Below are 24998 nucleotides of genomic sequence, written 5' to 3'. Positions count from 1 at the left end.
CCCTTCCTACTGTAAGATAGACAGGAGACAGTACCCTTCCTACTGTAAGATAGATAGGGGTCAGTACCCTTCCTACTGTAAGATAGATAGGGGACAGTACCCTTCCTACTGTAAGATAGATAGGAGACAGTACCCTTCCTACTGTAAGATAGATAGGGGACAGTACCCTTCCTACTGTAAGATAGACAGGAGACAGTACCCTTCCTACTGTAAGATAGATAGGGGACAGTACCCTTCCTACTGTAAGATAGACAGGAGACAGTACCCTTCCTACTGTAAGATAGATAGGGGTCAGTACCCTTCCTACTGTAAGATAGATAGGGGACAGTACCCTTCCTACTGTAAGATAGATAGGAGACAGTACCCTTCCTACTGTAAGATAGATAGGGGACAGTACCCTTCCTACTGTAAGATAGATAGGGGACAGTACCCTTCCTACTGTAAGATAGACAGGAGACAGTACCCTTCCTACTGTAAGATAGATAGGAGACAGTACCCTTCCTACTGTAAGATAGATAGGGGTCAGTACCCTTCCTACTGTAAGATAGATAGGAGACAGTACCCTTCCTACTGTAAGATAGACAGGAGACAGTACCCTTCCTACTGTAAGATAGACAGGAGGCAGTACCCTTCCTACTGTAAGATAGATAGGGGTCAGTACCCTTCCTACTGTAAGATAGATAGGAGACAGTACCCTTCCTACTGTAAGATAGATAGGGGACAGTACCCTTCCTACTGTAAGATAGATAGGAGACAGTACCCTTCCTACTGTAAGATAGATAGGGGACAGTACCCTTCCTACTGTAAGATAGACAGGAGACAGTACCCTTCCTACTGTAAGATAGATAGGAGACAGTACCCTTCCTACTGTAAGATAGATAGGGGACAGTACCCTTCCTACTGTAAGATAGACAGGAGACAGTACCCTTCCTACTGTAAGATAGATAGGGGTCAGTACCCTTCCTACTGTAAGATAGATAGGGGACAGTACCCTTCCTACTGCAAGATAGATAGGGGACAGTACCCTTCCTACTGTAAGATAGATAGGGGACAGTACCCTTCCTACTGTAAGATAGATAGGGGTCAGTACCCTTCCTACTGTAAGATAGATAGGGGTCAGTACCCTTCCTACTGTAAGATAGATAGGGGACAGTACCCTTCCTACTGTAAGATAGACAGGGGACAGTACCCTTCCTACTGTAAGATAGATAGGAGACAGTACCCTTCCTACTGTAAGATAGATAGGGGACAGTACCCTTCCTACTGTAAGATAGACAGGAGACAGTACCCTTCCTACTGTAAGATAGATAGGGGTCAGTACCCTTCCTACTGTAAGATAGATAGGGGACAGTACCCTTCCTACTGTAAGATAGACAGGAGACAGTACCCTTCCTACTGTAAGATAGATAGGGGACAGTACCCTTCCTACTGTAAGATAGATAGGGGTCAGTACCCTTCCTACTGTAAGATAGATAGGGGTCAGTACCCTTCCTACTGTAAGATAGACAGGAGACAGTACCCTTCCTACTGTAAGATAGATAGGAGACAGTACCCTTCCTACTGTAAGATAGATAGGAGACAGTACCCTTCCTACTGTAAGATAGACAGGAGACAGTACCCTTCCTACTGTAAGATAGATAGGGGTCAGTACCCTTCCTAATGTAAGATAGATAGGGGACAGTACCCTTCCTACTGTAAGATAGATAGGGGACAGTACCCTTCCTACTGTAAGATAGATAGGGGACAGTACCCTTCCTACTGTAAGATAGATAGGGGTCAGTACCCTTCCTACTGTAAGATAGATAGGGGACAGTACCCTTCCTACTGTAAGATAGATAGGGGACAGTACCCTTCCTACTGTAAGATAGACAGGAGACAGTACCCTTCCTACTGTAAGATAGATAGGGGACAGTACCCTTCCTACTGTAAGATAGATAGGAGACAGTACCCTTCCTACTGTAAGATAGATAGGGGACAGTACCCTTCCTACTGTAAGATAGACAGGAGACAGTACCCTTCCTACTGTAAGATAGATAGGGGACAGTACCCTTCCTACTGTAAGATAGATAGGGGACAGTACCCTTCCTACTGTAAGATAGACAGGAGACAGTACCCTTCCTACTGTAAGATAGATAGGGGACAGTACCCTTCCTACTGTAAGATAGATAGGAGACAGTACCCTTCCTACTGTAAGATAGATAGGGGACAGTACCCTTCCTACTGTAAGATAGACAGGAGACAGTACCCTTCCTACTGTAAGATAGATAGGAGACAGTACCCTTCCTACTGTAAGATAGATAGGGGACAGTACCCTTCCTACTGTAAGATAGACAGGAGACAGTACCCTTCCTACTGTAAGATAGATAGGGGACAGTACCCTTCCTACTGTAAGATAGACAGGAGACAGTACCCTTCCTACTGTAAGATAGATAGGGGACAGTACCCTTCCTACTGTAAGATAGATAGGGGTCAGTACCCTTCCTACTGTAAGATAGATAGGGGTCAGTACCCTTCCTACTGTAAGATAGACAGGAGACAGTACCCTTCCTACTGTAAGATAGATAGGAGACAGTACCCTTCCTACTGTAAGATAGATAGGAGACAGTACCCTTCCTACTGTAAGATAGACAGGAGACAGTACCCTTCCTACTGTAAGATAGATAGGGGTCAGTACCCTTCCTACTGTAAGATAGATAGGGGACAGTACCCTTCCTACTGTAAGATAGATAGGGGACAGTACCCTTCCTACTGTAAGATAGATAGGGGACAGTACCCTTCCTACTGTAAGATAGACAGGAGACAGTACCCTTCCTACTGTAAGATAGATAGGGGACAGTACCCTTCCTACTGTAAGATAGATAGGAGACAGTACCCTTCCTACTGTAAGATAGATAGGGGACAGTACCCTTCCTACTGTAAGATAGACAGGAGACAGTACCCTTCCTACTGTAAGATAGATAGGGGACAGTACCCTTCCTACTGTAAGATAGATAGGGGACAGTACCCTTCCTACTGTAAGATAGACAGGAGACAGTACCCTTCCTACTGTAAGATAGATAGGGGACAGTACCCTTCCTACTGTAAGATAGATAGGAGACAGTACCCTTCCTACTGTAAGATAGATAGGGGACAGTACCCTTCCTACTGTAAGATAGACAGGGGACAGTACCCTTCCTACTGTAAGATAGATAGGGGACAGTACCCTTCCTACTGTAAGATAGACAGGAGACAGTACCCTTCCTACTGTAAGATAGACAGGAGACAGTACCCTTCCTACTGTAAGATAGATAGGAGACAGTACCCTTCCTACTGTAAGATAGATAGGGGACAGTACCCTTCCTACTGTAAGATAGACAGGAGACAGTACCCTTCCTACTGTAAGATAGATAGGGGACAGTACCCTTCCTACTGTAAGATAGACAGGAGACAGTACCCTTCCTACTGTAAGATAGATAGGGGTCAGTACCCTTCCTACTGTAAGATAGATAGGGGACAGTACCCTTCCTACTGTAAGATAGATAGGAGACAGTACCCTTCCTACTGTAAGATAGATAGGGGACAGTACCCTTCCTACTGTAAGATAGATAGGGGACAGTACCCTTCCTACTGTAAGATAGACAGGAGACAGTACCCTTCCTACTGTAAGATAGATAGGAGACAGTACCCTTCCTACTGTAAGATAGATAGGGGTCAGTACCCTTCCTACTGTAAGATAGATAGGGGACAGTACCCTTCCTACTGTAAGATAGATAGGAGACAGTACCCTTCCTACTGTAAGATAGATAGGAGACAGTACCCTTCCTACTGTAAGATAGATAGGGGACAGTACCCTTCCTACTGTAAGATAGATAGGAGACAGTACCCTTCCTACTGTAAGATAGATAGGGGACAGTACCCTTCCTACTGTAAGATAGATAGGGGACAGTACCCTTCCTACTGTAAGATAGATAGGGGACAGTACCCTTCCTACTGTAAGATAGATAGGGGTCAGTACCCTTCCTACTGTAAGATAGATAGGGGACAGTACCCTTCCTACTGTAAGATAGATAGGGGACAGTACCCTTCCTACTGTAAGATAGATAGGAGACAGTACCCTTCCTACTGTAAGATAGATAGGGGACAGTACCCTTCCTACTGTAAGATAGACAGGAGACAGTACCCTTCCTACTGTAAGATAGATAGGGGTCAGTACCCTTCCTACTGTAAGATAGATAGGGGACAGTACCCTTCCTACTGTAAGATAGACAGGGGACAGTACCCTTCCTACTGTAAGATAGATAGGGGACAGTACCCTTCCTACTGTAAGATAGACAGGGGACAGTACCCTTCCTACTGTAAGATAGATAGGAGACAGTACCCTTCCTACTGTAAGATAGATAGGGGACAGTACCCTTCCTACTGTAAGATAGATAGGAGACAGTACCCTTCCTACTGTAAGATAGATAGGGGACAGTACCCTTCCTACTGTAAGATAGATAGGAGACAGTACCCTTCCTACTGTAAGATAGACAGGAGACAGTACCCTTCCTACTGTAAGATAGATAGGGGACAGTACCCTTCCTACTGTAAGATAGATAGAAGACAGTACCCTTCCTACTGTAAGATAGACAGGAGACAGTACCCTTCCTACTGTAAGATAGATAGGAGACAGTACCCTTCCTACTGTAAGATAGACAGGAGACAGTACCCTTCCTACTGTAAGATAGATAGGGGACACTACCCTTCCTACTGTAAGATAGGAGACAGTACCCTTCCTACTGTAAGATAAATAGGAGACAGTACCCTTCCTACTGTAAGATAGATAGGAGACAGTACCCTTCCTACTGTAAGATAGATAGGAGACAGTACCCTTCCTACTGTAAGATAGACAGGAGACAGTACCCTTCCTACTGTAAGATAGATAGGAGACAGTACCCTTCCTACTGTAAGATAGATAGGGGACAGTACCCTTCCTACTGTAAGATAGACAGGAGACAGTACCCTTCCTACTGTAAGATAGATAGGAGACAGTACCCTTCCTACTGTAAGATAGATAGGGGACAGTACCCTTCCTACTGTAAGATAGGAAAGAAGACTTAGAAACCTGGCACAGACCCAGCAACACTCTAGGAAGTAGATTTTCGCCCCTTAAATTTGTCCGGCAGTGCTAGACCGTTACACCCACAAAAGCACCACTAGCGTGGTTTTCTATAAAGTCTAAATAGCTTTTAGATAGTGAACATTTCTGTGCTAATATGTATGTATTGCTAATGCCCTGAACCACAGAAACATAGATCTAAAAATAGTACATGGGAGTTTTCAAGGAAACCTGCCTATAAAATCAAATCTAAGAAGACTAACTAAGAAGGCTTCCACAGACCGCATGATTTCTTCACAGGCAGCACTGGTCTCAAATAGCCCCCAAACAGGATGTCTGGCTACAATTAGAAGAACTATGAGAAATGTGACTCCCACACACACACACAGAAGAAAAACAAAATGTCCAAGATGCACAACTGTGTGAAAGCCACTAAGCTGACAGTCAGTACACTAATCTCAAAACTATCTCCCTCAGCTACAGGGTGATAATAGATTGTTCCTAAAAGACACCAAGATCCAATGGTGTTCTATAGAGAGACTTAAACAGATGCAAATTAAAGTTTTCATTGAGCTGCTGACTCTGAACTTAATGGCTTGATGGTAAATGCACACATAGGAGTATTCCAGAAAAAAGGAAAAAAAAAAAAATTAAGAGAACCTGGCTTTCCTTAACGGAGCGAAGCTGGCGCTATCCCACCCTCAGCATAGACTGCGTTTTGAAGAATTCTCACTCTGTTTCCATGAGGAGCAGTTGGGTCCTCTGGGTTCTCACATGTTACTATTTTCTGCCTCCCACTGAAAATGTGTCAGCCTCACGTACACTCTCTGGTTACATGGTGTATGCATAATATTAAAAGGGAAAAAAACTAAAACGCCTACTAGACTAGTCACAAACAGAATTAATACCTCAGAATGGAATTTAAACCGGCCTCTGAGCGGGAGACTCCTAGATCCCGCTGCTATTTCTTGAATGCTTTCATAGGGTGTCACTCTTTTCCCACCCTGCCCTTTTCCTTTATTGAATTTTCATACAATGACTTTGCTATGACCATCACCGGATGTAAGAACAACAGCAAAAAGTTACAGCTGGATCCTGTATTGGCTTCAGCTGCAGCTAAAGTTCATTTCTTTTTTAAAGACTGAGAAGAGAGAGGGAAGAAAGAAAGATCATTTCCTGAGAGAATTTAGTGTGCTCTATATCCAAGGATATAACGGCAAATATTTCTTTTATGCTATATAACTACACTTTGTCTAAATTCTCCAGTCCTATAGTCCATTTCATTATAAAACCCTGGCCAAATATTCAAATAAAATCTTCACTATGTCAAGCCAGACAAGAAATCACCTTCACATGGATGTGAGTCTAACAAGCCATTGGCCAGTTCCAAGCGTACTCGCTTGCTCTCTCTCTTTCTCCCTCTCTCTCTCTCTCCCTTTCTCTCTCTCTCTCTCTCTCTCTCTCTCTCTCTCTCTCCCTCCCTTTCTCTCTCTCTCTCTCTCTCTCTCTCTCTCTCTCTCTCTCTCTCTCACACACACACACACACACACACCCCACTGGAATCTGAGTCATTTAGTCACTTCTTCTGGTGACCAACTTAGGCCACATTTACCAAAAAAAACACAAGAAATGAATACAACTTTGACCTTGAATTTATACAATGATTTTAACATATTTGTAATGAAAGTGGCATTAAAGAAGAAACTAAGTCTTTAGAGCATCTCTCTAGCTCATATGGATAATCTAGTCTACAGTATGCAAAGAATATTAGGCAGTAGGACTATACTCATCATAAAAAAGGGAAACTGAAAAACCATATGATGTAAATCTTAATCAGACCTAAATATGTAAAAAAAAAATAAACAGTGCGGCTGAGAGATGGCTCAGCAGTTGGGAGCACTGGCTCCTCTTCCAGAGGACCCAGGTTAGAGTCCCAGAACCCACATGGCAACTTACAACTTTCTGTAATTCCAGTCCCAGCAGATCTACCATCCTCCTCTGGCCTCCACGGGTACCAGGGACACACACAACATACAGATAAACATTCAGGCACAGCACTCATATACAAAAAATAAACAAGTAAGGCTTAAAAAGAAAAATAGCTTGAACAATCGGAGCTAACTGAACTTGGATTATTATGTAAAATACTATGAAATCTGTGTGTGTGTGTGTGTGTGTGTGTGTGTGCACATGTGCACGCATGCTTGACACAAAGTCTGACTGTCTACTTGTCCAGGCTGGCCTAAAACTTACTAGATAGATGGGCAGCCTCCTGCTTCAGTCTCCCAAGTGCTGAGATCACAAGCCTGAGCCCCAGGTCCATTGGGAATTGCTGTTACTCTTTAAGTGGAACCATGGTTGCTGATTCTACCGAAGAGTGTCCACAGCAAGCCAGATACTTAATTATTTATGGAGAAAATGAAATGATACTTAGAAGTTACTTTCATATAGCTTCTCTACACACACATACACACACACACACACATACACACACACACATACATACACACACACACATGCACACACATACATACACACACATACATACACACACATGACCATTTAAATGATATAAAGAGGAGAATGAACAAAATGTCGGCAGTTCAGATGCAGAAAACAAACAAATGAAAGCTGACTGAACTGCTGACTCTGACCTTACCGGCTCAGAGGGAAACATTCAGGGCTGTTTGTCGTAGTTGTCTTTCCAAACATGTATACTTAAAGACATGCAGAATACAAAGGGTAGAGATAAAAACTACTTAGCTTACAAATCACAAGTTTCTCCTGCACCCAACAGAAGCCACTCCAGCTCACTGTCTGCCTGTGGCCTGGGGCAGGTAAGGGGCTAACACACTGAGGACTGGCAGACATGTCTGTCCACTGTTTGAAGATTCACTTAGAGCTCTGAACATTCACTGCACATATGAGAAATCTGAAGCTCAAGGAAAGCAACTTACACCCATCAGGAAGGTAGAGACAATGAATATGTCAATGCCAAGCGCAACTACTCGGTTCACCATGTCCACAAGCATGTTTATGTATGCAAGCACACTAAGTACAGACTTACTCCAAAGCCTCAGACTTTACAGCCGACGCTTCTACCACAAAGGACAGGATTGATATGGGAAACGGGTCAGTCTGGATAACAGGAGGTGTCTTAAGAAGAAATGGCTGCTCAGCTATCTCCAGCAGCACGATTCCTACCATGTCAGTCATGAAGATGAAGGCTGGTAACAGAAAAGGCTCAGGTGCTGTGGCAATCCTACAGTTCCAGAGGCCAATTAACTTATGGAAGTAATGATCTGTACATGGAAGTAAGAGAAAGGCATGTTCAACACATTAAGAACTACGAACATGAAGTTCAATCCACACAGATTAGAAGCCACGTTCTCCGACTTTTATGTGACAGCCCAAGCCTGCCAGCCTTCTTCCTCTCTCTTAGTGGCTGGCGGAGCAGCCCTACCACCAGCACTTTACAACTCTCTAGTTACTGAAAAGCTACACCTGTGAAAACCTGTTCCTGAAATCGCTCACCACTAACCTACTAAAAGCAAAACAAAAACCAGCCACTTGTTCCTCTAAGGCAGCAGCAGCCCTGAAAGCACACTCCCACATTCTCAGGCTCCTGGGCCACTGCTCCGTGCTTCACTATGGCTGTGCTGAGGATGGAGCCCAGAGCCTCACACTGCTCAGCTACTGAGTCCGCCTAGCCAGACTGAATTCTTTTCTGCCCTATCAAAACCTTTTATAACTAAATCAGGAAAGTCAAATAAATAAAAGTTCTTGATGTGGAACTTGTAAAACTCTTCTAAAATAGATGGTCTCCATCCCTCTTCAGATGCAAGACCAAAATAATCCATAAAAATGGACAGGAAGACCAACTATCCTGTACTGTGAAGGAGAAAGGTAGCGGCAATGTGAAGGCTAACAGAGTCTTAAAATCTAAAAACTAAATGTCAAAGCCTTAATAGCGGCAGGATCCCAGGGGAAGAGCGTATGCTCTTTCCAGATTTAAAAAGAAAGATTAGTCATGTTCTGCATGTCCAGCCATATTACCAGGCATCTTATGAAACAGAACTGCTACCCCAGCAGCCACAGGAGGGTGGCACACACATGTCCTACTTTGACTCTGCTCTGCTAATGGTTGTCGTCAGGAGTGAAGGCCATGGGACAAGGCTTGGGGACTGAGAGGTAGAAGAGGCAGAGCAATCTGAAGGGAGGAAGGGAAGGAAGCTTGAGCCCTCCGTTACCCACGTGACGAGCATAGAGTCCAGCCCTGTTTCAGAGGAGAGAAGCTAGCAAGAGCCAGTCTTTAAAACAGAAGAACGAAAAGCTTTGGAATCACTTTACTCTGGGAATCACAGGCAGCCACACTCCTGAGGAAATGCAGTTTTAGAGGCTTGTCCCACATGACGATTCTCACTCTCTGCCCGTGAAAGGCATCCCTTCTCACACCATCCATGCTCTCTCTCAACAATGCAGTCTGTACTGCACCAGGGTCTGCACTCACTCAGCCTCCCTCCCACACGTGGATGTACAGACTTGTCATGGGAGCAGGCCAGACTCTAAAAGACGCTACAATCCTCTACTTTCCCATACTCTAACACAAACAAAAATGAATTCATTTGTCTGATCTCTTCAACTCAAAAAAATTTTAATCTAATTAATGAAATTTGGCAAAAGGCATTCTTGATCATTGTCCTTTATTTCCTCTCTGCTAAGAACTGAAAGGGAGTCTGTCTTCTAACAGCATGTGATGTTGCCCATGCCTGCTCCACTATTCCTCACTGCATTAAAATATATATATGCTTGAAAGAACCATAATCATAAATGTCTGCCAAGTGCAACTATAAATACATCCTAAGCATATGAAAACATAATTTTGTTTATATATTTTATGCAGAAGAACAAAGTGTCAATCTCAAAAAGAAAATATCACCTACCTCAGTTTTTAGAAAGAAAACATACATGATTAATATACTCACAGAAAAGGAGAATACCTTTCACTCGGCCCTCTACAGCAATGTAATCCTCGCTGAGTGCGAGCGAGAGACACGGAAGCTTCCCTGCTGCCCCACCGCCTCAGGCCTGTCACCTCTGACTCTAAGAGACAACACCTCTTCCTGGCCATTCTAATAAGGAACCTATTGCCCTGTGTGACAGGAAATATAGAGACAACAATGCTACAGGAGGGGTTAATATGTGAGAATGTGGGCTCAGAACTCAGGCATAAAGGATACCATGCCTACAAACTGGCTAGCCATCAGAGCTCAAGGAAGCTCAGTGTAATGAAAAGAACCATATCCCTCATGTAGTTATTTAAGATGAGAAATTTCCCCCAAGAAACCCCTTTGTGCTGGCCCACCTCCCGGGGCTGGTGATAAGCAGAATAGCCGGACTATCAGACTCTGTGGTGTCCTGATGGGGAGATAGCCTCTGCACAACTCCTGGTTCTGTGCACAAGAAGAAAACAGGGTGGAGCTGTGGCAGGAGAGCAAACACAGCAATGATGATACACTTCCCAGAAGCAGGCAGCAGAGGAATGAACAGGCTGCTCACTAATCCTTCTCTCCTGCTCCTCTCCCACCAATACCTAGGTCCTGGTTTTATGGTTTCAACTCACAGAGCATGACTTAGGTACTGCTTTATAGAAAAGAAAAAAATTACTTAATTCCATCAGCCACCCTATTATTTAAATCAACTCTAGAAATAGCTAAATAGTTGCTGCTTTAATGAACCCTCACATTATCAAATTGTGGTTTTTAAAGAACCTCCAGAATGTGAAATAATAAATGCAACCCAGATGTTCACAAAAAAAAAGAAAGAAAGAAAGAAAACAAGACTGTTTTTACTTCATAGCAACCAAATAGGTCAGCCCATTTCCTCCTTCCGAGAATCCTCAGGGGACCGCAAACGCCACTCCAAGAGCATGTGTTTCATATGCATCTGTCCACAGAAATAGGAAATGCCGCTGTCCAAAGTAAACGGGGAATATTATATGTTCCCATGAAAGTGAATTTAAGACTGCAGTCAGACTGTTTGCTCTAAGTTGCCAAACATCTGGATGAAAACAGGGGGAGGGCAATTAGTAATTACCTTTCAGTCATCATCAAAATGCTTAGTGTTATGGGACATTTCTGAGCTTATTTATCAATTACAGAAGTATGTTTGTCAAAAGGGGAAAAAACAAAAAAACGAAAGAAGCCCAGCACTGACTAGAGCCCTGCTGAGAGCTCAGGCCTGGAGCTTTATCCTCCCCTATTTGAACAGTGTTCTTGGTGACTTACTAGAACTGAGACAGCCCAGAAAGTCAATTTGCTCTGTGAAAGTAAATTACAGAATCATCTTGGCCAACTAAGTTGACTTGAGTAGGTCTCTCCTAATGTTTACTCAGGGCTGACAGACATTTATCTGAAATAGAAAGCGTACTGGGCGGTCTCCAGGCAGAGTAGGAAACATTTCTGAACCCCCAGTCTATCTTATCACGCTACTGGAAAGCCAGACAACAGCTCTAAAGTTCATGAGCGCAGTTAACTTCAAAAGTCTGACGAAGACAGGAGGTATTTCCCACCCTTGCTTAAATCATTCACTGTATTCCCAAAAAGTCAAAATATTTTATGTATCTTCAGCAGATTTTAGGCTGGGTTGATAAAATCTACTTTTAAGACCGTTTAAAGAGCTGGAGAGCTGGCCCAGTAGTTAAGTACGCTCACTGCTTTTGCAAAGGACCAAAGGTCAGCTCCTAGGATCTATTGGTAGCTCACAACTGCCTTGTATCTCTAGCTCCTGGATAGCCAAAAGCCTCTCCAGGCTCTGTGACTCTGAAGCCAGCCTGGTCTACATAGCAAGCTCCAGCAAAACAAGGCTACACAGTAGAGAACTGTCCCAAAAAAGCAGGGGGCAAAACCCCAAAAAAGTTTTTCACTTAACAATTGTCCTGTGTAATACAGACCTGTATTACAAACTGACAAACACACTTCCTCCAAAACTTTCCATCAGCTTCTTGAAGCTCATCGACCTCTTTCCAAGGGGTGGCTCCTACCCGTGCTGCTGAAGCAGTGAGGGGGCTCACCTATACTCTCAGCATAAGGAGTCACTTTTGCTCCCCATACAAACTGATTACTCCAGAAATATGTCTCTCACACGCACATGCACACACACAAATACATGCACGTGCACACACACATACACACAGAGTTTTAAATAATGAGAAGCACAGAAACTAGTCTCACATGTACACACACGACAACACAGAAGACACACCTAATTACATGCAATCAGTATTCCAGGAGAAGGATCAATGAAGAGACAATGACCAAGAATTCTGCACATCGTATTTAAGATCAAGCCTTGGCATGGCCCTTCCAAGAAGAAAAACAGCAGCAGCAGCAACTCATCCCAGGCAGGACAGATCAGAGGGAAGCCACCTCGGGCCCAACACAGCTGACAGGCAAACAAGAAGACGGCCGAAGGTGAGCTGCGGAGAGTCATACTAGCTTCAAAGGAGCAGTGAGCCTGAGCAGGTTCCTCCAGAGACACTGCAGCCCATGCATGGCAATGGACAAAACAAACTGTCCCTTCCCAGCACCTTGGGAATTAACTTGATACTCAATAAAAACAGCCTTTGAAGGTAGAGAAGGCAAAGACATTTTTGACAAAACACACACATGAACCCTCTCTTCTGCTCTCTAAGCCTACTCACAGAAGCTAAAAACCCCAAATCATCTTCCACTGCTAACCCCTCCAAACTGTTAGTGTGTCCCTAGAAAAGCAGCAAGAGCTACAGCTGTGGGGCTGCAGCAGTGGCTCCGAGGCTGGGAGTACAACCTGTTCTTCCAGAGGTCCTGAGTTCAATTCCCAGCACTCACACAGTAGCTCACAACGTCTCTAGTGGGTCCCAACACCCTCTTCCGGTGTGCAGACATAGGTCCAGACAAAAGACCCATCTAATTACAAAGAAAAAAGGATACATCAATGTATCTGACTCCTGAGGCAGGTGGACATTTAGGATAAGAGCCAGAGCACCAATGTGGACTAAAATGCTGGGGCTGCTGGGAAATCAGAGTCCCACTCACCAGATCCTAAGGAGAAGGCAATCTGCTGGAAATGTAGGGAAACCCAAAGCAGGAAAACCATAACCGCTGGCTGTGATGCCAACACAGACGCAGAAACAACAACAGATCCAAAAAGCCTCACACATTTATGAAGAGATGCAAGCCTACAGAGCTCATCTCAATGCTGTCTGTAACCACATCAATAGAAAATCAGCAAGTCAGAGTTCAAGACGGGACAAAGACAGAATGTGGGGGAAGTTAAAAGCAGCAAACAAAAGTCCCTGTACCATTAGGTGGGTCGTCTTACACTTACATGCACACTGCCAAGCATCCATAGAGCCCACACCAGTGTCATCGTTAAAAAGGAGACGTACATAAACACACACCTCTGGAGGAATCAGTGGGAACCACACTGACCTGCAGTGTGACAACTGGAGATAGTTCAGTGGTGAAGGGCCTGCTGCACAGGCACCCAGGAAAAGTCTAGGCAAGATCCTGCATATCTGCAGGCCTAGTGCTGGGGAGTCAGAGACAGGCAAATCCCAGGAGTTCAACAGCCAACTGGTGAGACCTGGGTTCGGTGAGCAACTTTCTCAAAAAACAGTCGAAGGGGATGGAGAGGTAGCTCGGCAGTTAAAAGCACTGGCTACTATTCCAAAAGGTGTGGGTTCAATTCCCAGCACTCATGCAATGGTTAACAACCATCTGAAACACCAGTCACAAGTGAAGTTGCGCCCTCTACTGGCCTCTGTGGGCACTGCATGTACACATATTCAAGGAACACAAACATGAAATAAAAATAAAATTGTTTAAAGGTGGAGAGCCCTTGAATAGTTCTTGTGTATGGTGTGAGAAACACCAGTCATCAACCTCTGGCCTCTACATACACAGACATGCACGTGCACATACAGACCATATCAAAATAAGTAAGTAATGTTACTGAGGCCTGATGTACAAAAGATGCACAGAGTGGTATTTTACATCTTAAAGGCATGGCAGCATAAAATATTTCTTCATCCACACAACCTACCTTCTTTTAAATTATTTTATTTTATTGAGACAGGATCTCGATGTGTAGCCGTTTTCACAAAGGCCCTCCTGCCTCTAACGCCCAAGAGCTTAGATTAAAGGCATATGCCAAAACGCCTGGCTAGAGCTTACACTCTATGAGAGAAGTTGACTATAAATAAATACACGATGGGCAAGGGGTGCTGAGTACTGAGGAGTGGAACTCAAAGAAGAAACTGAGAACGGAGAAAAGGGAAGACTGACATTGGGTGATGCTGGATGGCTGCCTGAGGGAGGGCTCCACAGTAAGGAGACACAGCAGTCACAAGATTCTGAATGAAATCCGGAAGGCACCAGGTGCAGCTGGCCAGCAGGAAAAGCCTGGGGGCAGCTGAGAAAGGTCCTGAGGCAGGGGTTACCTGGCAGAACCCAGGAGGTGTACCTGGAGTGAAGGGATAAGGGAGTGGGAAAATGTTGAGCTAGCAAGACCTGGGGCTAGGGAGCACTCGCAGCTCTTGCAGAAGGCCTACGTTCAGGTCCCAGCACCCATGTCAGGAGGCTCACAGCCACCTACTAACTTTACTTCCAAGGGATCTAACACTCTCTTCTGACCTCCACAGATACGGAGACAGGTGGGCAGGCACACACATACACAGCACAGATTTAAAAAGCAAACAAACAAACAAACAAACAAACAGCAAACTCTTTTTAAAGTAGATGGGCTATACAGGAGCCAGATGTAATGGCAAATGCCTTTAATATTAGCACTTGGGAGGCAGAGGCAAGCAGGTCTCTGAGTTCTAAAACACCCAGGGATATATAGTAAGAACTTGTCTCAAAAACAAAGCAAAACAAATTAAAAAAAAAAAAAAACTTACAAAGGGGTCAAGGAGAACAAAAGGGCTTTTTATTTAGCATATATTAAAGTACATACATTAGTATATATCCTAATGTATGTACTTTAATAGATGCTGGGGTGGTGGAACATACTCTGGCTGTAAACAAGGACGAGGAGCTGGGTGGGGGAGGGTGTTTGAAGGCTAAGGCAAAGAAGTAAAAGATAGCACCCTATGTTTGGCTGGAGTATCCAGAAGGATGCTGCTGCTATACACTGAGACAGAGGGTCAAGCCTCTGCTATATACAAAGATGAAGGGACTTACCTGCAATAATACCTAAAGTCATACCACACACTGTCAACAGCCAGTATACTAATTCTGAGAGATGGAGACATTATGTATTGTGCACGATGGTTTGTCTGTCTGCTCTGAATCACAGTCTCACTCTACAGACTAGGCTGGCCCAGAACTCACAGATGCCTGCTGGCCTTGGCCTCGGCCTCCAGAGCACGCAGCTTTGTATGGAGACAAGTCCCATGGTCTTTCACCCCTTTCCCACTGCTTCTTGATCCTGCAGCTGATGTTAACTGTCACCTGCACCACGACAACCTCCTCACTGTGCCCACACACCTGGTTCTTCCTCCAACCCATTCTTCACTGGGACCCAGGAATACCTGTCCTAAAAGGGCAAGGTGGGCAATGGTTAAACATACATACAGCCGGGTGTGGTGGCGCACACCCTTAATCCCAGCATTCTGGAGGCAGAGGCAGGCATATTTCTGAGTTCGAGGCCAGCCTGGTCTACAGAGTGAGTTTCAGGACAGCCAGGGCTACACAGAGAAACCCTGTCTCGAAAAAAAAAAAAAAAAAAAAAAAAAAAAAAAAAAAAAAACAAAAACATACATACAGACTCAAGCTAGGCTGTGACAGGGCCTGCCTTTAGGTCCAGTGCTTGGGAGGCAGAGGCAGGTGGATCTCTGTCTACAGAGTGAGTTGCAGGACAGCCAGGGCTACACAGAGAAACCCTGTCTTAAGAAAGAAAAAAAGAAAGAAAGAAACAGACTCAAACAAGAACACAGATAAAAGTCAGGCATGGCTCCACCACTCAGCAGCTGTGACATTTGAAACAAACTACTCAGCTTCCCCTCTCCCTCCACTTTTCTGTCTGTGGCTAGTAATACTTGGCAGTGTGGCAAATCAAGATATGGAAAGCACAAAAGACAGGACCTGACAAAGAGCAGTGTATAAACACTAGATAAAATTATTGAAACATAAATCTAATCATGTTGTCTTGTTTGAAATGGACTTCCTGCCCTGTGAGTGACACCACACACTGGCTCACCAGCCCCTCAGGCTGACCCTGAAGGAGTCCTTCCTCCAAGAGGCTGTCTAGGCCAATGGCTTTCTCCCACCTCCCCCACCTTCCATGCCCCACCTCCAACACCCTTCTGGTCATCTCTTCATGTCTTTCAAGGCATTTAGAATAATTTTTGATTATTTTAGAAATCTAGTTACCGTTTAAATCTGTCTCGCCATGCAAACGTAAGTTCCATGAACACAGGAAGCCCCCCTGCCTTACTTATGATGACTGCCCTGTGGCAAGCACAGGAACTGCCACTTGATACAGACCATATCACAACCTGCATTACTGCTCGAGCCCGCTCAAGGCTTAATATAAAAGCAAGTGTCCCAGCGTAAATCCTCAAGAGTAGAGTGCTTACTGCTGTCCACACACACAGGACGCATGCAGGGTGCATACTCTATTATACTCAATAATTAAGTTTTAAGATGTAAATCTCTTTGTAAAAGGAGATGTCTTCCTTTCTCTTGTAGGGGATGGTATTTTATTTTTTGCTTGCTTTGAGAGTTTTGTCTTGGGGTATTTTGTTTTGTTTTTGAAACAAGTTCTCTCTACATAGTCCTTGCTGACCCAGAACTCACTATGTATATAAGACTGACCTCAAACTCATAGAAACTCGCCAGCCTCTGCTTCTGGCCTGGGATTAAAGGCGAGCCCACCAGCCCTGGGCTCGTAGAGACAGTTTTTTGTTTGTTTTGTTTTGAGAAGGATTTATTCTGTAGCCCACACTGTCCTTAGGACCCACTCTGTACTTCAGGCTGGACTTAAACTCTTTGCAAGCCCCCTGCCTCAGCCTTCAAGCACAGGAATTAGAGACATCCCCTGTGCCCAACAAAAGAAGGTGGGGGCGGTTTTGACTAGCACAGAAAAATACTTTTCCCAAGAACTTGTTTTCTAATCTTAGCAAGGTGCGGACAGATTTATTTCAACTTTATCCAATTTTGAGAAATAAAAAGGCAGAGAATGAAACATTTCCTCCCTGTCTAAATTCATCAACCTGTCTGAACAGGTGATCATTGTTCTTAGATCTTTGTTTAACCTTCCAGAAAATGGTCATTCATCTACAAGCACTTCCTTAAAAAACAAAAAACAACAAAAACAAAACCCAGAAACTAGCACACAATTTATATTTTCGTACTTTGCTTCTGTAGTTTAGCAAAACATTATGGAGGTGTGTCTGTATCAACTCAGTTGCCTCTTTCCTCAACTCTGTAGCTTCGGTCACCATCCCCTATATTAAGAATTTATTCTCCCGAGTCTTCTGCTGATAAGACATTCAAGGCAATGAATAATCTTTTGCTTTTATTGCCTCACACAAACACAAATGTATTCCCACATTAAATTCCTAGAACTGCACAGTTGGGTCTGAGGACTTACAGCGTGATTTTAAAAGATAGTGTCCTGCATTTCCCATAGATACCAGGGTCTAAACAGGGTAAACAGCCATCTCTTTAAGGCTCTGAAGTCGAGGGAAATTGGCCTAGGGAATTGGTTACGCATGTGACAGAAAAACAGGAAACAGTAAGACAACGCAGAGACCAGGAGGAGCCACCAGCTCTCCCTTCTGTTGGGAGTTTGAAGACAGAAGGCATTTCCAGAGCTCGGAGCTTAGGAAAGCCAGGAGTTAGAGAAGCAGAGACCCTGTGGCAGGAGCAGGAGCAAGAATAAAGGAGGAGCAGCTGCAGGGACATGGCCTGGGGCAAGAACCTTTACAGGAGAACCTAGGTTCTCCTTCCTTCAGCTTCCAAACTCCCCAGTAGCTCCCACTGGCCAAACCCAGCCGGCAAGACCACTCCCAGAAATGTCTGGGAAATGCACCTGCAGGTCACCGTCCCTCCCCAAGGCAAGAGCAAGAAACAGATCTGAGCCAACAGGACCCAGGCAGGGTACATTAACCCTTCCTGAGAGCTGTGACTAATTTGCAGTGCCGCCAGCAAAGGCTAAAGGCCTTACCAACAGTGTTTTCGAACTTCAGGCTTAGCACTTGACTGATAGGTTAAAGTTGGGCTCTCAACCCAGCTTTTCTTTCGTGTTTATTGAGTTCCCTGAACTTCAGAGCGCCTGAGCACAGACTGCGCCTGCACCCACACAGACGGGAGCTGCCGCGGGTACAAGTCAGACCCATCACCTCATCTGTCCCAACAGCACATTCAGAAACATGGATCTGGCAACAGCACAAAGCCAAACTAGCCAGTAGAGGCCTGGTTCAAGAACTGTTCTAGATAATCTGGAAGGAGAAACACCTTAACTACACTCTGCACACACTACAAGGAACAATGTGTTCCTGTAATCTTGTACCCCCACTCGCCCCGCCTGGTAACCGCCCCCCAGCCATTCATGCACCATCCCTTCCTTATCGCACACGGCAAAGAACAAATAATTCAAGCCTGGACAAAAAGTTCAGTTATCAAAACTACAATTTCTGAAGTCCTTTTTGCCTGACCAACACAATAGCAATAAAGAAAATCTTTCCAATCACTTTTGGTCTATTTGAATAAATTTAGCTTTTTTTTTTTTTTTAATCTTCTAAGAAAGCTGAAACAGGGGTCCCAGATGTAGATTAAAGGCTCTCCTATACTCTAATGATATGCCAAATAATGCTCTGCTTTGTAACTGCCTGTAACTACAACAGTTTTATCAAAGGGCCAACAAAAACAAAACAGAACAAAACAAAATCTTTTCTTTAAGCAAAGCAGTTGTTTTGAAAATGGAAATGGGATTACTACAAGAACTATATGTGAACTTCAAATCTCCACAGATCAAGGGTCACACAGAGGCCATCAAGTTCACACAGTAAAGTATACAGTAACTCACATTTTTAAGTTGTGAGAGATTTTCACTGGGTTCGAAGCTCTAAGACTGCCAAAAGCATCCGTAAGTATCTTTCCATAATGTGAGGAGGAAAGATTTTTTTTTTTGATAAGCTAAATCAATAAAAGTTAAAAAGCTGTTTCCTATCACATAGCACACTGTCTGGCATTTCAGTAGAAAAAAAAAATCAATAAATCTCTTCATTGTCAAATGTTCCAGGAAGGTGGATTAAATCATCCTGTATGTTTAAAATATCCAAATCTTTCATAAGCTGAGGTGTTTTTTTTTTTCAAATTTGAAAGCATGTGTTATTATTCAAGAAAAATCCATAATGATAGCAGTCTTTACACTCTTTAGACCATAATGTACAAAATAACTGCTTATTCTTGGTTACTTTTTAAGATTGTGTGTATGCACAAGCTTGTTGCTGCTTGCCTAAGGAGGTCAGAAGACAACTGTGGGCGTCAGTTCCCATGTGGCTCCCCAAGAGTCAACTCCAGCTGTCCGCATTACTTGTAATGTCTCCCTGAAGTAATCTTACCTGACAGCCGTTACTGTTTCTCATTTTTAAACTTTTTACCATGGAATACAGTATCATTGAATATAACATCTTTTTTAATTTTAACATCCTCTGGTATATTGATATACCCAGAGATATTGATAGTCCAGAGATAGCTTTAAGTCTTTTTGACACTTTAATAATGACCTTTATTATACTTCTAAATTCTATGAACTGCTGAAGCACACTGGCTTCTAAGTTTACCCCACTGTATCTGCTTTTACCTTCATCTCAGCCACGTGTTGACTCAACAGACTGTGCAGCACCTGCAGAGCAATCGCCAGCTCTGCTAGCTACCTGGATCCCAACGTCAAATTGCCACTGTCTTTTTTTTTCTAAACGACAATGTCAGACTGTACTATAGGCGAAAGGCAAGGCATCCTCAGGGACCCAGTGCCTCCAGACCGGCAGCCGGTATGTAGGAGGGTTTGCAACTGGGCTCTTTCTTTTCATAAACAAAACACCCACTCGATGCCACTGTGCTACCCCTGGCTTTTACTATGAGAACTGAACTTGGCAAATGCCACGAGGAGTGCCAACTTCCTACAGCCCAGCCACTTTGTCTCTTTCACAGGGAAGAAAAAAAAAAATCTGACAAGCTCTGGAATTCTAGAAGGCACCTTGATTAACCGCTTCACGAGGAAGTCTTCAATACTGCTGATTCTTACAGGCAGCTGCTCCAGCAGCCTGTAATTAAGACTTCTTTTTCCCCCTAAACACTCCCTTATTACATGGGATTCTGATCATTCTGTCAGCAAAAAAGGAAGATCGTTCCTCAAAGTCCAGACAGCTTCAACTTGGGGTGTTTGGGTAAAAATGACGGGTACATCATTAACCCTTTGCTTACTTCAGGCAAAGCCCCACTCCACAAACGGTGACTCTTCGATGTTTTGGGAAACCAAATTCATGAAATGACACAACAGGAATCTGTACTCCGTTGAGTAATTTGCAACCGGCTCATTTGCAGCAGGGTGGAACTCTCAAAGTCAGGCACATACATACAGCCTGAACAACACGGAGAACTGATAGCTCACCTCTGGAAGGGTGTCTGTCACAGGCACCTGTCCAGGAGTCTAACAGTCTCGCTGCTGTGGCTCCCGCATCCCACCCTCGGCTTTAAAGGAATCCCACCTGACCCCTTTAATTTCTTAATTATATTTTCCATTTGGTGGTGTTGGGGATCAAACTCAGCGTCCTGGGCATGCTAGACAATGATTCTATCATTTGTGCTATTTGGCCCCCTCTTTATTTTTAAACCCCACCCCTTCTCTGTAGCATTTTTTTTCTTTTCTATTTGATAAAAATGCATACTCAGACCTGGACTGGAGCTGCCTGCCCCTCATGTCCTTTATGCCATTCCCAATGAGTACTTCTGATCTAAAAACCAGAGACGTGGTCATGACTTCCAACCTTCCTCCTCTCCCCCGACCGATCCACCCCACCCTCCGGGCCCCGAGTCCTCCAAATTGAAAACTTTCCCCTCCCCATCCACGAGCTCCCAAGCTCCAGACACCTGAGGAGAGCTGAAAAGGAGAGGGGCCCGTCCGAAACAGCTGGGCTAGGGAGGGCGTGGACGCCCTTGGCAATGAGACGCTAGGAAGGTCGCCCCACAGAGTGGCCCCATCTCAGAAAGGCGACCTGGAGCTGTGCTGCGGAGACCCCGGCCTCGAACCCACGACCCGCGACCGCGCTGGGCGACGACCCCGCGGTCTCCGACATGTCCTCTCACCAGGGCAGAGAAGCCCGCGTCCCCGCCTTACCCCGCGCACCTCCCCACGGTCGCCGCCACCCCACCCGACACCCGGCCCCACGTCTCAAGCCTGGGCTCTCAACAGCGCGACCCTCGGCCTCAGGGCCGCCCAGAGAGCCGGCCACACCTCCATCACTCACCGCTGCCGCCCTCACCGCCACCGCCTTCGTCCATCTTGAGGCCACTCCCCGCCAGCCTGCGAGCCCGGAGCCGGCGGGAGCGACTAGGCTGAACGCCGGGACTAGGAGAAGTGGTCGCGGGGAGAACCGGAGAGCGCCTCAGCGTGCGCGGCCCGGGTCGCGGCCGGGCCTCCACGGAGGGCCGGGCGGAGCCTCACTGCTCCGGCGCCATCACGTGACGCAAAACCACGCCTCCCCTGTCGGTGTGGGCGGAGCCTAGACGCCGAGCGGTCCCGCCCACCAGACTCCGCCCGGCCTTGCAGTAGCTGCAGTAGCTGCTTAGCTAGGAGACTTGGATCCTGCAGCGCAGCACTCTCCCTCGAACCTCATGTCTGCCCCTCTAGAGCATCCTGGAGAGGAAGCCGGGTCTATCAGGAGCACGAGGACGCCCTGCTCTACAAAACCTGATGGCTAAGGGTTGCGACTCGCAAATGCATAGAGGAGTGAGAAACTATCTGAAAAGGAAGGCTGATGATTGGCTCAAGTGGCCCCCCACTTAAAGGCAGAAGGAAAGAACTGACTATAAAGTTTTACTGTGACCGCAGCATGCGTGGGCGTCCACACATGACATACACACAGTAATAATTGTGTGGGGATGTAGTTCTGTTGTTAAGAGCACTCGCTGCTCTTGAAGAGTTTGGTTCTCAGCACCCACAGAACCCTTGTAACTATGACTACAAAAAGGATCCAATACTTCCGGCCTCCAAGGGTACCTGCACTCATATGACGGTTATCTGGCACACTCATACCTCACACATCAGGCATGCTTGTAGTGCACACATATATGTGCGGGCAAAACACTGATACACACAAAATAAAATTTTAAAAAACTTTTTGAGATAGGGTTTCTCTGCATAACCATCAATGTCATGGAACTCTTTCTCTGTAGACCAGGCTGACCTTGAACTCAGAGATCTTCCTGCTTCTGACTCCTGAATGCTGGAGCTAAAAGGATGAGCCACCATGCCCAGCTAAATAAATCTTTTTTTTAAATGTTTATTTTAAAAAATAATTTTAAAAATAATAAAAGCTGGGTGCGGTGGCAAATACCTTTGACCACAGCAAGCCAATCTCAACAAAATTTTAGTGGGTTTGGTCTGTTTAGTGGGTTCCAAGTTAACCAGGGCTACCTAGTGAGTCTCTGTCTGAAGTCATCATCATCATCTGAAAACGAGCCCTTGAGAAGACTCTCCCCACCCCCACCTCCTCCCTTCTTTACCCTCAGAATGTTAGGGTAATTCCAGCCTTTTATCCTTTGGGTGTATAATAATAATGGAGTCTCATTTTTCCTGCGGATTGGATGCATTTTAGAATTAACAAAGTATTAGGTTGGCAAATGAATATAGTGATGTTGTTGAACCCTAACCCCAGTCCAGCACAGCTGGGGCTCGGCTCTCAGAAAGCATTAGTACAGGGGTTGGCCAGTCTGGCGTCAGATGCCCGTGCAGTTGAGCTTTAGTCTCCCTTGGCTTGCTGCCAGCTGCCCTGGATTTATGATGCAGTAGGAGCTCTGAATTCAATTTCCCGTGGGCACAGCCCAGGGCTGGGCAGACGGACTCAGTTCGCCCCTGTTCCAAATCTATGGCTCGTTTTTCTCATTCCGTATGTCTCGTTTCCAGTAACTTCTCCTTAACGTTGCATGTGTGCCCTCCCAAGCCTTTCTGCTCGAATTAAATTGCATTAAAGAAAAGCAAACATTATAAGGGAGGAGATGGCTCATCTGTAATAAAATTTTCCAGCAACTGTTTTATATTTACAAATTGCCCATTGAATCAAAGAATACTTCCTCCATCGTCCATCTATCAAAGCAGACAGCCTTCACCTTTTTGCTCAAGGTTAAAGAATGGTTTCAAAGAGTCCAATTTCCTGATAACATCAAGAATTATAACCCCGGATATTCTGTTGCCTCCTAGACTGTAAGATAGGCTTCTGCGAGTTGATGAAATGTTTAGCAGCTTGTACAAATCCATAGAGAAGTGATCTGAGAGTCAAGAGATGTAGATTCAAGTCCTGATGAACAAAACTGTGGCTTCCTGATCCTGTCCATTTTGTTATCTCAAGATAAGAGCATCTGAGAGAAAAAAAACGATAGCACTCTTTGAAGAGGATAATGTCCTAGGGTGGAGCTTTGAACTCAGACTCATCAATTATAAATGCTTTTCAATATTAATTCCTGGGCTGGCGAGATGGCTCAGAGGGGAGAGGTGCTTGCTGCAGAGCCCAACCACATAAATTCCATCCCCAGGACCCACATGGGAAGAGGAGAGAATGGACTCTAGCAAGTCGTCCTCTGACCTCTCCACATGTGAGCCATAACACACCCATGCACACATACATACATATATGCACACGTAGCAATAATTAAATTATATCTAATATATTATAATGTAATATATGATATATTAATATTAATTCCTAATGCTTCTATTTCTTAGATTGTAGTTGGTCTATAGGTACATCTAAAAAACTGCTTCTGATAGCATCCAATCTAATCTCATTAGTATAATGGATACACAAGTTATTTGTAAGCAATGTGTATTATCCCCATGGGTTAGCCTGAGCCCCCATTTTGACAAGGCCTGAAAGAATGTTGGGAGAAAAGATGGCTCAGTGTGCCAGGTGGTGGTGGCGCACGCCTTTAATCCCAGCACTCAGGAGACAGAGGCAGGCAGATCTCTGAGTTCGGGGCCAGCCTGGCCTACAGAGCAAGTTCCAGGACAGTCAAAGGCACACCAAGAAACTCTGTCTCAAAAAACAAACAAAACAAAAGAATGTTGGGAGAATAATAGAGGCTGTGGGTGTCATTTCTGCCATTTATTAAAGAAATCAGGAGACATTCGAAATTCACAGGTATTAATATCAAGAAAAAAATGGATTTTTTAAAAAGTAATGTTTCTGGTATTTCATAAACCCGACAAAGATATCTGTTGTGCCTCCATAGTGGGACATTTAACGCTCTCATTAAGGCACTCGATTATAGCTGGTTTTGAGTGGTTGTCTCAGATATTTAAAACATTTTATATTTATTTATTTGTAGGGGGCAGTGCATATGTGCGAAGGCACTGGTGTGAAGGTCATGGTTACAGGAACCATCTCTCCCCTTCCACCTTGTGAGTCCTGGGATTCAACTCAGGTTGCGAAGCAGCTGCCTTCAATTCGGAGCCAGCTGGGGCACTGAGATTTTTCTAAGTAAATGTTTAAGTAAAAGAACTCTTGGAAAAGAAAAGAAAAGAAAAGGAAAGAAAAGAAAAGAAGAGAAGAGAAGAGAAGAGAAGAGAAGAGAAGAGAAGAGAAGAGAAGAGAAGAGAAGAGAAGAGAAGAGAAGAGAAGAGAAAAAGACGAGGGGATGAGAGGGGAGGGGAG

The 24998-nt window shown here is 44.7% G+C and overlaps 1 protein-coding gene across 1 annotated transcript in view; it reads right to left on the bottom strand.

Annotated features, from left to right (window-relative positions):
• Positions 1-21802, bottom strand: part of Cyth3 (cytohesin 3) — a 95540-nt gene extending 73738 nt beyond the window's left edge. Inside the window, exon 1 of the mRNA XM_085837413.1 lies at positions 21597-21802. Coding sequence (XP_085693539.1) covers positions 21597-21630 — 34 coding nt within the window. The 5' untranslated portion in view covers positions 21631-21802. The remainder of the gene's footprint in view (positions 1-21596) is intronic.
• Between the last annotated feature and the right edge of the window lie 3196 nt (positions 21803-24998).

This window comes from Mus caroli, unplaced genomic scaffold (genome assembly GCF_978045245.1).
Source record: "Mus caroli unplaced genomic scaffold, Mus_caroli_1 scaffold_4, whole genome shotgun sequence".
Lineage (NCBI taxonomy): Eukaryota > Metazoa > Chordata > Mammalia > Rodentia > Muridae > Mus > Mus caroli.
This window is presented reverse-complemented; position numbering and strand designations above follow the sequence as displayed.